The sequence below is a fragment of the Choristoneura fumiferana genome, chromosome 2 (assembly GCF_025370935.1).
Source record: "Choristoneura fumiferana chromosome 2, NRCan_CFum_1, whole genome shotgun sequence".
In the NCBI taxonomy this organism is placed as follows: Eukaryota; Metazoa; Arthropoda; class Insecta; order Lepidoptera; family Tortricidae; genus Choristoneura; species Choristoneura fumiferana.
Window position 1 is genome coordinate 781,433 of NC_133473.1, and position 12,624 is coordinate 794,056.

General features: G+C 38.8%; 2 protein-coding genes across 3 annotated transcripts; both read right to left on the reverse strand.

The window, feature by feature from the left end:
• Positions 1 to 1,075: 1,075 nt before the first annotated feature.
• Positions 1,076 to 1,999, reverse strand: LOC141445601 (uncharacterized). Its single transcript, XM_074111444.1, has 2 exons — positions 1,785 to 1,999; positions 1,076 to 1,709 (listed from the first exon to the last, which is right to left on the reverse strand). Exons 1-2 carry the CDS (start codon positions 1,873 to 1,875, stop codon positions 1,372 to 1,374), a joined length of 429 nt encoding a protein of 142 aa, XP_073967545.1. The 5' UTR covers positions 1,876 to 1,999; the 3' UTR covers positions 1,076 to 1,371.
• A 1,091-nt stretch (positions 2,000 to 3,090) lies between these two features.
• LOC141445419 (uncharacterized) lies at positions 3,091 to 9,527 on the reverse strand. 2 transcript variants are annotated; one of them, XM_074111261.1, is made up of 5 exons: positions 9,276 to 9,520; positions 8,051 to 8,205; positions 6,944 to 7,160; positions 6,184 to 6,271; positions 3,091 to 3,485 (listed from the first exon to the last, which is right to left on the reverse strand). In XM_074111261.1, the coding sequence occupies exons 2-5, from the start codon at positions 8,189 to 8,191 to the stop codon at positions 3,374 to 3,376; spliced, it is 558 nt and encodes a 185-aa protein (XP_073967362.1). In that variant the 5' UTR covers positions 8,192 to 8,205; positions 9,276 to 9,520; the 3' UTR covers positions 3,091 to 3,373. The 2 variants fall into 2 exon arrangements, with proteins under 2 accessions (XP_073967362.1, XP_073967361.1); XM_074111260.1 differs by lacking the exon at positions 3,091 to 3,485 and adding an exon at positions 3,521 to 4,123 and having other exon boundaries at positions 9,276 to 9,527.
• Positions 9,528 to 12,624: the final 3,097 nt, after the last annotated feature.

Consider the following 12,624-nt stretch of genomic DNA (forward strand, 5'->3'; position numbering starts at 1 on the left):
TTATTTTCTATTTAGGTAAGATTTTGTTTTAGAATCATCTACAGCATGGGTGCGCAGCGCACAGCAGGTACAATCCGTCGCACGCGACGCGCGCAGTTAGCACTGCTCATACTATTTGTCAAAAGGCATCCACCCGCTTGCAAACCACATCAGCTAGGGTAGGCCCTAATAACTACATTCTGTGGTGTAGACCCATGTATGTATTTACCTATTTCTCGTTCTTTGTAGCACTTAAATGAAATAAAAAAGATTCAGTCTTTGGCATGTTTGAGCGCAAAATATACTTATAATAATTAAAATCACCAAAAATATACAAATAGTGGCATACAAATTAATATTAAATACAGGATTCGATTATATTATGACTACATACAATTAGAACAAAGAAGCTGAACATAAAAACTAGTCGAGTGCCTACTTAGGTACAACTCAAACATGCAGTTTCATGCAAGCTATACACAGTTTTGCTTCATAGCAATATCTATTTGTGTGCATAAAAATACACTCTGTGTATAAACAGTAAATCAATTTCAAGTTTAAAGTTTCAAAGGCCCAGACGTTAATTTGCAGCATGTTCAACATATGAAACAAGTTTTAGAATACCTATCTTATTGTTAGAACCAAGCACAACACTCAGTTCAGTCACTTAGAAAAAATACAAGGAACAATGAAAACTAACAGCATTGTGTTCAAACAAGTCTGAGTCATAAAATACATTGGTGCTTATCAAAATAATTTACATACCATCTGTTTGGTTTCTGTGGCTTGAGTTATCGCCAGTTGATGTCATGTCCTTTTTATTCTAACATAAATAGTGAAGGACAGATGGTTTTATCAAATTATTGACCAAGCAACTATTTGTATTCAATCAAATTATAAAGAAAAAGGGTGACTGTGAGTACAAAAGCATGAGCTATAAGTATTTCACTAAACATGCTAGTTTTCTATTCAATTTCGACAAAAAATATCAGATCTACTATTAATATCAGAGGCTGTTCAAAATTTTATGTTGTTTAATGCTTGGGTACTTCCATTCATAGTCTTTTCACCAATGATAACACCAGTATGACAGACAGAAATGATGAATATCTGTAAGTGCACATTAGACAAAGATGTACATTTGCCAGAAATGTACGAGCAAAATCCACCAATAAGAAAGTGCTGCATGGGGCTAGCAAAATTGAAGTGATCCTATTGGTAAATTTTCCTCGCACACTAGTGAATGCCCAGCCGAAGCCAACAGGAAAGTACAGGCCTTAAATAAAATTGAACACAACCAGTTATAAATATATTATATTGAAAAACTTGGTCAATAAAATGTTTAGCTTTACATTAACAGTATTATCCTAGTGTTACAAGCTGCCAAGGCATTCAGGGTGTTAGCGGAGGGTCGTCCTGCCCTATCATGACGTCTTCATACATGACATCACCATTCCGCTTAAGATTGATTTTCTGTTGCAAGTACTCGATTAAATTGTATTTTCTAATAACTAACACGAGCCCACAGATGACTAAGGCTAGCGTGAATATGGTAACGACCGCCGCCGTCGCATTGTGGTGCGCAGAATAGTCGTGGCCCGGCTCTTCACAACGTTTATCCACCATAACATACCCAGAAATACAATTGCATAAGTGACTTGTTACATTGCAGATCTGATGCTCCCACGGGCACGGCTCTATACTCGACGCGTCGCACGACAGGATATCATCTGTTAAAAAGAATAAACCTCTTAGGATAACATCCCGGACAAATTGGTTCAATTAAATAATCGTCAGCTACTTACCTTGCGTTCCCGAACAATATGCCGCGTTCAATATTAACGTTGCGATAACTTTCATCACTTTAAAAGTCTTGCCGCGTTTTGACTGCATCATCGTTGAGTATTTACATCACAAATTATAACGGCAAACAAATAGTTTTTGTCTACAACGAAGATGAACGATGTTCGATAGAATCGCGCAAGCAAAACAAGCTGTGCTGTCATGTCATGCAGCTGTCAAATCAAAATATGTTTTGCTTTTTTAATTTTCATTCTCTAGCAAAAACAAAGGGATTAGCTTCATACTGCCACAGATCATAATTCATCACTTTTTTTTTGTTTGATGCAAACTAAAAGAGGCAAAAGTCAATGATTGTTGCTGAACAAATTATGAATTAGGTAAAAAAGACCTCTTGCAAATCGTTAAAGTGCAATTTATTTAAATGTACCTAAGTAATTATTTAAAATATCAGAATCAGAATCCATAGTTTTTTTTTATCGTGACGGTAACATCTGCAGGGCTACTACGAAACTTGTAACTGGAACTTCGTATGGTATCGACCCTCTCGCTCTCGTATTAAATTGTATAAGAAAAAGAAACTCGAAGTTAGTATCGTACCGTCCCTTTCGCTCTCGTAGTAAATAGTATAAGTTTCAGAGGGACCGCACGACACGAACTTCGTGTTTCGAGTTTCGTAGTAGCCCTACTGGAACTAAACGCTCAGTTACACGTTCCATTTCACGTAGGACACATTTTGTTTGACGTAAGTTTTAAATTTTAATTGTGGCAGTGTGGCAGTTGATAAAAACGTCAATTTGCTTGCCTTGTCCTTGTAAATAATGAAAAATGTAGGTAAAGTATAGTGCGACAAAATTATAGTGGACGTGGCAAAAACGCAACTAACGCCGCTATCTTGAAAAACTGCACTTTTTACATTTTCACCGTGAATATCAGTCTTTCGTTGTGGTTTTATGTTTGTACTAGCTTTTGCCTGCGGCTACGCCCGCGTGAAATTCTATTTTTTTTTTCGGGATAAAAAGTAGCCTGTCACTCTCTGGCCCATAAACTATCTCTATGCCAAAAACCAAGTCGATCCGTCGCTCCGTTTCGGCGTGAAAGACGGACAAACATACACACAAACACACACACTTTCGCATTTATAATATTAAGTACGGATGGATTGAGTATAAAGTTCCCGCGGGAAAAACGAAGGAGAAGGTAAAACTTTGTGTTTACCTCAGTGTTTATATTCAAAACGGGAAAAATACCTAAATAAAATTACCGTTGTAATAAAATACTATTTTGTTTGTACAAATTTATTAAGTCCAGTCCTGTGTGAAAGTTCTAGTTTGGTTTTAAAACAATGAAATTTATTGTTAAAAGGTGTGTGTGTCTCAACCAGAATGATAATGGATTTATAATCAAATAGTGATTTTAACGGAATTCATTTATGAATGGCTCAAGAGTAGCGTTTCGTAGGTAATAATAACTAAATATAAAAGTTAGAAATATACAATACTTATACCTATCTTACAATACTTAACATAAAATGTACCCAACCCTAATTAACTATCAGTCAAAATGTCTAATTTCTTTTGTAACTCAATCTATCCTAAAAATTGTACTCCTCCCCTTCGCCGTAGACGTATTTCTCAGGAATAATGTAATCCTTGGGGTCGTGGCCGTGTGCCTCCACGCCGCCGTTGCCATCGTTGGCTCCCTCTCTGTGGAAAAAAAAACAAATTTATGGTGAGGCGGGAGCGAACTGTCAAAGCTGGAGTTTTAACGCGGTTATATTATAATGCAGAGAAGACTTACTAACTATGTGATGTGACAAGGGTTTTAATAAACGTGGGTGATATTGACGAATGTTATTATTGTTGGTATGGATTTCGGATCACGTGCCCATGGGGACCCGGAAATTTTGAAAGCAATCATGGGCCCGAAGCTAACACGAAGAGGCCTTTGGTATCATTAAATTAGATGAGCGCAACTATGAAGATCTATCCCCTAATACACCATGAAGATGTGCTAGCGGAGAGTCCTTCACAGTTGCCAAATTACTGCCAGGCAGGAAGCGACACGAAATTGGCTATGCGGTCGGGATGCTGTGGACAAGATTTCCGGGCTATGGAGCCAGATAACATTTAAATGGTTGCGTATACAGGGTGTATCATTCATATCGGTATAAGTAATTGTATAATTTTTGTTAGGTATACAATCTTATTTCTTACCTCATACCTAGAATAATTTCATTGCTAAAATGCGCGTCCCCTCTTTTGTTTGCGAGCTAATATCTCTCCGCTTTCTGATTGGGAACGGAATAGTGTCCTCTAGCGCTTCAACACTGTCTAGAAGCGATCTATAATAAAAGCATTGCTTCTTAACCATTAACACACATAAAGCACGACCACCACCTTTGTAAACAACGAATAAGTTAAGTACAGTCAGCAGCAGAAGCAACACCAGTTGCGCTCTATATGTCTTTGGGTAGAAGCACCTTCATCAAGAAAGATAAAAAAAAAACGATTTGATTTGTGATACAAAAAGTCTTTTATTTAGGGATTGTTTCACCGTCCATTGATTAGTGTTAACTGGCGGTTAGGTGTGATGCCGTCTCTATTTGTTTTGTACGGATAGACGGAGACGGCATCACTTTTAACAGTCAGTTAGCACTAATCATTGGATGGTGAAACAGCCCCTTGAAGTGATTAAATAACTACACAGTTGTGGTGCTCAAGATGATCTAAACTCTCTCTTATTACCTTGGCAGTAGAGTCGTAGTAGATCATTTTCAGTGCCGTAACCTCTCATCCACTTTTGCTGCTGACTGAACAGTCAACCGATTCGATTTCTAGGCCACCACACAACTGAGTTCACAGTTTCGAGTTCAGAGAGTTTTGTGAGTCGCGTATTTTCGGTCGCGTGGTTTTGGTTTCATACAAAAGTCCTATTTGTGTATAATTTTGAGTCGCCGTGGGGCTTAAACTGCACTTTTGTATAGAACCGCAGCAGAAATACCTACGCGACCAAAAATACCCGACTCAGAACTCAAAAAAATTGTGCTCGTCTGGATTCACCCAGTCTGTGACGTTTCAAGCCATACAATTGACATTGAAACTTAGAGTGATAAAGTTTATTAGTTGACTAAACCTAAGCAAAAGCTACTTAATTTACTTGCATTGCTAGCTGTAGCTAAAGAACTGTTAAGTACTCGCAACACCAGAGGTATTGTCCAACGCAATGTCGTTCAGAATCTCATTCAGCATTTCTACCTTCGTGTTAAACTGTGTGACAGAAAGAAGTGCTGAAAATGATTGTGGTCCCAACTGTTTTAAATAAGAAGGCCTCTGAGGCGATTGCGAACGTCAACGCATTAGACAATACGGCTGTGTTTCAACCAATAGCAACGCTTCATTTATCTATCCTCGCTCAGCACATCCCTGGTGGAAACAGCAGAGCGGATCGAAGCAAGGAAAATGTAATGCAAGTCGTAGGACCTTGTGCAAAGTCCGCCCGGATTGCTACCACCATCTTGCTCGCTAATCCTGCCGTGAACAGTGCTTGCACTGTTGTGTTTTGGCGTGGAGAGTAAGACAGCCGGTGAAATTACTGGCACTTGAGGTATCCCGTCTTAGGCCTCTAGGTTGGCAACGCATCTGCAATACCCCGTGTTGCAGATCTTTATGGGCGGTGGTGATCTTTTACCATCAGGAGAACCACTTGCTCGTTTGCTATCCAGTTGAATAAAAAACCGGCCAAGAGCGTGTCGGACAAAATTAAGTTATATTTTTCTAAGGATTTCGTATTTGGTACGGAATATTCCAAGTTTAGGTATATTTTATACCTTAGGCTGCTATTTACTCTTAAACTACTAATAATTTCCAAGAAAACTTAACCTTTACAGTTTTCCTTGTAAGTTTGATATAATTACTACCGGAAATTTTTACAAATTTTTTGGTAATGAAAATTTGCACTTTAGTTGAATATTTTTCAAACACATCACTGAATCGAAAAATCGTTTTAGCAACCCCCTAATGATTTTAAAACACCTATCCAACAATACACCACACTACAAGGTTGGATGAGAAAAAATAAAAACACCCCCACTTTACGTCTACGGGAGGTACTGTAAAAAATTTTTTTTTGTTTTTTTATTGTGCCATTTTGTCGGCATAGTTTACATATATATTCGTGCAAAATTACAGCTTTCTAGCATTGATAGTCTCTGAGCAAAGCCGCGGACGGACAGACAGACATACAGACGGACTTGACGAAACTATAAGGGTTCCGTTTTTGCCATTTTGGCTCCGGAACCCTAAAAATGAAGCGTTTTCACACAACACATCCTAGCACGTCTCTGGTGGAAACAGAGCCTACGAACTGTGTTTACGAAATCACAGCAACTAAACAAAAACTTACTTTAACTCTTCATGGGTGACGTCCTTCAGGGGAACCCCATGGTGTTGCTCCTCCTCCTCCTCTTGCTCAGGCTCCCTGTACTTCTGGGCTGCAAACATAAACTAAGATAAATAAAACTGCACTGGTTCTAAACAACACATTTATTTAGCTATCGGTATTCATACAAATGTACCAAAACATTTCAAATAAAACATACTTTAAAGTTAACCAATACAAAAAATAGCTTCAGAGTATATCCCTTTGTGTAGGTGATTTTTTTTACCCCAAGCTTGAACTCCTTTGGGGGCACGTTATCCACTGTATCAAAAAGATCACTCCACCACAACGTCCGTTGTTATCAAATTAGACTTTATATAAATATTAACTGTGTCTATTAACTATTAATGTACACTATATTAAAAAAAATGGAGTCTAAACTGTAGTAGATTGGTAATATTTGGTATGTGCACCTTTTGCTTGGGTGGACCTTGTGACAGAATAGACGTATCAGTAAAGAGGATATTTTGGTAGTGTGAACATTTTGATTGAGTGGACATTTTAATATGGACGTTATGATACATACAGTAGACTTCCTGATGCAGTGAATTCTGTACACTTAAAGGTTTTAGGCAGTTTACTGCAGCAGCACACAAAAACCCTTCACTTCATATCAAGGTTGGTCCCAAGCTTTGTTAGCCGAACCATCTCACGAATCTCCGTAACAATTTCCAGGGTCTCCTAACAATCTTGGCTGACCTTCCCTCATCCTGCTCATCATCACCTTTCTCTTTCCTCTCATGCTGATGGCTGTAGGCACCCTGGTTGCCTCCATCGTCGTGCCCGAAGGAGTCCTGCTTCTCAAACTCATAGTTGTCTCCTGCCTTCTTGTGGTAACTGTCGAAGTGTTGGTAGCCCTTCTTGCCGCCTCCTTGCTTCTTCCGGGAGTAGCCTATCTCACCGTCACCGTCGTTCTCGTAAGATTTGTGGTAATCTTGAGGCTGAAATATTGATAAAATCAATTTATATTTTTTACATTGTAACTACTAAAATTAGAACACAAAAATAAACAAAAAAAAAATGCTGGATACCAAAACTCAGTTACTCATGAATCCGTAATGTGTATAATGTGTGTGTGTGTCACCGTATAGGTCGCAGTTTTAATGCTAGATTTAAAGAGCATGTTTTGGCATAAATTATAAATTAACTACTAACACAAGTAATCAGAATAGGTAGGTATGCGACGGATGAAATTATGAAAATGCTTTCTAGAAACAGTATATTCACAAATTATACCTATCGGAAATTCCTTTTGTCCCCAAGAATCACCACGACGACAATACGACACGCGACATGAATACTTATGTACAAATTGCATTCCTACTTAGATCAAGGGAGTACAGTCAAGGGCATAAATATGTGTACCTACGTTGCCAAGACGTCAAAAATATCTATACACCTTTATGCAACAAATCTTAAGGTCGATGTATACGTATTTGACGCTATGTCTGTATATATATTTATGCCCTTGACTGTACCTATCAACTTAAAACTATTTTCATTTAGTTTTGATTTACTTAGTTTTATTCCGTTTCTGGAAGGCCTAAATTTTAAATTAAAATAACTTTGAGTTGATATTAATAATTTATATCCTGGTATAGAAATGCGAAACATTTTATTCGGTATGTTCTCTCACGTAAGGGAGATTTAGTTACCATTTTCCAACAAAAGACTTAGGGGCTGTTTCAACACCCATTGATTAATTTTCACCGACGGATAAATGTAATGCCCTCTCCGTCTATTCGAACAATACAAACAGAGACGGCATCACATTTATCCGTCAAATAAATTTAATCAATGGATAATGAAACAGGGGTTAACAGTCACTTACTGCAGCTGCCCTCACTTCCCGCACATACGACCCCACCGCCGCAGTATCATCAGCAATCTCCAAGTCCTCCAGGGTTATAGCAGGCATGCACGCCACCACGTGCAGCATAGCTACCGCTATGAGTATCAGTTTAAACGCCATTGTCAAACTAAATCCTGGAAAACAGGATTCAATAATAAACTAAAACGCCCAAACCGTACGTAAGTCATCTGTGAGAAAACGTTGAGTCTGCAAACAGCCGTACGATTCTTTGCAACTTAGGGTTTATTATGAACGGAAATACAACATGCCGTTCATCTTCTAGTGTATCATTGATCTTCGAAGGCAAAAGTTGACTGAGCGAGTTCGAAGCGCGAACAAAGCGTCTCCAATTTTAGCTTGAACAAAAATACTGTGCATCGTCTGGTTGTCTAGATTCTCCTCTGCTGGTCGCAACTTTAGCGGGCATTGGACAATCCAGTGTTTGTTTTTTTTTAACAGCGAAGCTATGGCGGTTGAAGACGTACTTGCGAGGTCTGCAGCTCACAGTCACGAGTTTAGACGGTGCGAACAATATCGTCGTTACACTGCGGAGCCGCGAGGCGTTGAATTTGTAAACAAACTACCATAAACAGCAATGTACCATCAGCCCAATATGTGGTCTACCACCATAAAGTTTATAATCCCTTGCATGTCATAAAACAATAATGCCAATAGACGTGCTGTCAACTTGAAAGTTCGGCTTTAGCGACATATTCATTTGATAGGAACTTGTTTAAAAATTGATAGACTACTTATTTGGCCGCCCGTACCACCAACTCGCACGATATTCCTTGCAATACATACACATAAACCACTTGGTTTGCCAATGTCGTTCGGAACGCATGATCAGTTTTCTTTTTCTATCTCATTCGAATCTTCAGAAAACCGAAGAAAATCAACAAGCCCCGAGTGACATTAGTAACACATTCTAGTCATAATAGCACAAACAGGACTTATCACGCTAAAACACACGAGTAATACTTACCTCGACTTTTCGGCCACATTACTGTGCCACTATAATGTGGTGGAAACGTCGAAGTAAATATCGTGTGTTTTAGCGTGATAAATCCTGTTTGTGGTATTTAAAACGTTAATTAACATTATAGTTGTATTGAACTTAAATAAGGCCTACCGTGAACTGTAACACCACCTTCCAATATCAGCATAACTAAAAAAATATATTTAAACTCAGAAACAAACTCACCTTATCCGTTGAGCAGTAAGACAGCTAAGCAGGGACTCTCGACGATTTTCATTTGTAGGTATTTTATATAATTCAACATTGCACCGCTTTGATCTTTCACAAGACATTAACCCTAAAGCTATTGCTTACACTCTTGAAGAAAGGTCATTTTTTAGCAGTAGCCTCAGACCAATTGCGGTTGCAATGCTGCCGACCGACAAGTCGGGCAAGGTATTGCTTTATTAACGATTTAAATACGTTTACAGCCGATTCAATTGAAACTAAATAAAAGAAACTTTAATAAAAGTTTTGTCAATAATAACGTTATGTCACGACTTAAGAGTTGAAAAAATCATGACATTGTCATTTCAAAGTTCAACATCTATAATATTTTCAGAAACCGCTTATTTTTACATAGCCTTTAATAAAAAAAACACATGGAAATCGGCTAATCGTTAGGAATTACAGACAGAAACGGCAAACTGATAAGATCACTCTATTTACGGAAGGAGGGGGGGTTAATAAAGCATAACACAAAGGGCAACACTCGTCGTTTGTTTAAAAAAAAAAAATGTATTATCTAATTTGATTCCACTACATAGATCGTTGTCATAATGACATTCTCGTAATTCGATAAGCATTCGATAAGCGTTCTCATGGTTGTCATCTGAGGTTGTCAAAATAAATTTGTCTACTGTGATAAAGTTCCATGGTGGCCTGGCCTAATCAAAGAAGATATACTATTCCCACTGAGGGAAGTGGTGTTCTTGCGACTTCCTAAAGCGGAGGTTAGTTTAACAGTCAATGTTAACCTCAAATTCGTTATTTCTTATGCCCTAGTAGCAACATTTCCATTCGCTTTTTGATCCCGGATGCTATTTTTCCCAATATGCTTTTTTACTGTATTTTATTTTCACAATCCCGTTTTCCCCAATTTTAACTGACACAGAAAAAATAGGTAGGTTTAGGTTATGTTATGTTTGCATCGGCCCCGAAGGGCCAAAACCACACAAAAATAGGAGCTCCGTCGACACTGTTTTCACTGTTTATGTCTATGTAATAAAAAATCATCAGCCGGAAGACGTCCACTGTTGAAAAAATGCTTGCCTTAGAACATTGTGGGGGAGCTTCAATAGAGAGAGATCTCTTCCAGGCAGGTGTTATGCCTGGGACCGAAGTCCGAAGAAGAGTGTCGGAACTTGTATATACGAACCGTGTTGGGAAACTTCGATAGCGCGATGTAGAACATGGTCGGAGCTTCTATCGTTGTTCTATCTTGTGCATGCATCGGTTAACCGCAACTTTTGCGATTTCGTCAGTCCACCGTATATGTATAAAGTACTCTGTGAGAGTCCACTACTGGAAGGCCTTTCAACGCAACGCTTCGTCTTCCGTTCGGGGTTGCCACACAGCATTGTATTCTCGTAATTTAATAGAAAACATTTTGAAGTAATCTCTAAACCACAAAAATGTCAAAGAGAACTAACGGTTATTGTCAGTCAAGTCTAGAGCTTTTCGTTACATTCATTAGCTCTTAATAGGTATCTATTTATCAAACCGTAATATTCGATGTCATAACGTCCCCAGGTAATTAGGTTAGGTCACTAAATTTAACAATACCTATTGTGCTTATTTAATCACTTCCATCTAGTTTTTATGTCCGATTGGGCAGGTGACTGCAATTCATAGAATTTGTAACGTTTTGTGTAAGGTCGTTCTTTGTCATTGAATGACTTTACACTGATGAAACTGTCTGGCAGGCGAGTGATGGTAAAATTGAAAATAAAAATCTAGACGGTTACGATGAAACCCTAGATTAAAGAATGATCGAGGCATGTCTTGCCGTAGATTTAGACCCTAAGTACCAGCTCGTAATGATTGTTGAAATGAAAACTTTTTAATTCGTTTAGGACTTACGCTAAGAATGAATGGGTAAGAAAGCAAGCCTATACCACGAAATGCAAAACTCGAACTTCGTATGTTGCCGTCCCGCTGACGATTATGTCATTTAATACGCGAGTGAAAGGGACGGCCCGATACGAACTTCGATTTGCGAGCCTCTGTCAGGCTGCGTAGCCACCAGAGATGTGCGAGGATGTGTTTTGAGGAATGTAATTTTCACGGACCAATAGAAACGCTTCATTTATTAACCTATCCTCGCTCGCGTAGTACTTTAAGCGGCAATTAAGCGGAAATTACACTTTGTGGTTCGCCGCATGCTGCATGCAACGACCGCAAAAGTGTAGAAGTGAAGTGTAATTCCCGCTTTACACTGCGTCGTTCACCTAATGCGGTCGCCGAATTTGTTTTAAACTACTTCGGACTTCGGCGAACGAACGTGGTCTTTACATTTGTCTGTCCGTTTACTGCGGCAGCCATATTAAGCGGTGGCAGCTGTCGCTCTGCGGCCGACTACCGTGTACTTTATACTTTTGCGGTCGCCGCATGCAGCATACGGCGAACGATTCGGTGTAATTGCCGCTTTATAAAGGTTCAATTAACACCTGTGCGTGCGCCTAATGATTAGGCGCGCTGGCCGAACGTACCTAAACTACCTAAGGAGTATCCAAACTGCCGGGCGACCCTGAGAAAGAAGTAGGCTTCAAAATACAAACTGAAATATAGATGTGTTTGTTTCTTACTTAGTCACGTAAGCATGACGCTAGCGACATCTATGCCGTAAGCCTCATCGAGAAACTTTTTCGGCACTCCATTGGAACTAACCGCTCACCCGGACAAGAGATATCGTTACTAAGCAATCAAATTAAGATTGGTTTTTTGGAATCCCAAAAAACCAAGCTGAGATATGAGGTGCATAGGGGAAATTCGTGTCGGTACGTTGACCATCAGTGGTGTAGCGGTATAGCACGCGTACGGATTACCGAGGACCGGGTTCGATTCCCAGTGATGGTCTTATTTTCTGTTTTTTCTGTGCATCTATATTTCAGTTTGTATTTTCAATTAGGTTTTACGGGATGACCGTAAAAGTAAAATTTGGAATTTAAAAAAAATACAAAAAGATTCCAAAAAACAATCTTAGAAGTAGGTTCATTTACCTAGTTGTAATTTTAAATAATATAAAGTTTCCTGTATGCTATCATTAAAAAAATCAAAGATTAAAAAAAGTGGTCGCTCAATTTCAGCATGTCTCTGAACAGCTTCTATGAAAGCTCTAAAAATCGGTTCGCCGAGTACATTAAAAAGACAAAGACGAAAATATCACAACTTTATTTACAAGCCGTCATAAACCACCAAATATCCTCATTAACTGTTGTATAACAGTCGTTGATTTGTTCGTGTAAAGCCATCGAAAAAAAATAGGTACTTCATCCGCCTGATCTAGTGAACGCCGTGTAAACAGTATGAAGTT

Excerpts from the sequence above, each read along its gene's own strand:
- LOC141445601 (XM_074111444.1), bottom strand. The coding sequence starts at position 1,875 with ATGATGCAGTCAAAACGCGGCAAGACTTTTAAAGTGATGAAAGTTATC. Across the intron at positions 1,710-1,784 it reads ATATTGTTCGGGAACGCAAG|ATGATATCCTGTCGTGCGAC; the intron begins GTAAGTAGCTGA and ends TCTTTTTAACAG.
- LOC141445419 (XM_074111260.1), bottom strand. The coding sequence starts at position 8,191 with ATGGCGTTTAAACTGATACTCATAGCGGTAGCTATGCTGCACGTGGTG. Across the intron at positions 7,161-8,050 it reads GGGAAGTGAGGGCAGCTGCA|CCTCAAGATTACCACAAATC; the intron begins GTAAGTGACTGT and ends TCAATATTTCAG. Across the intron at positions 6,272-6,943 it reads GCATGAGAGGAAAGAGAAAG|CCCAGAAGTACAGGGAGCCT; the intron begins GTGATGATGAGC and ends TTATGTTTGCAG.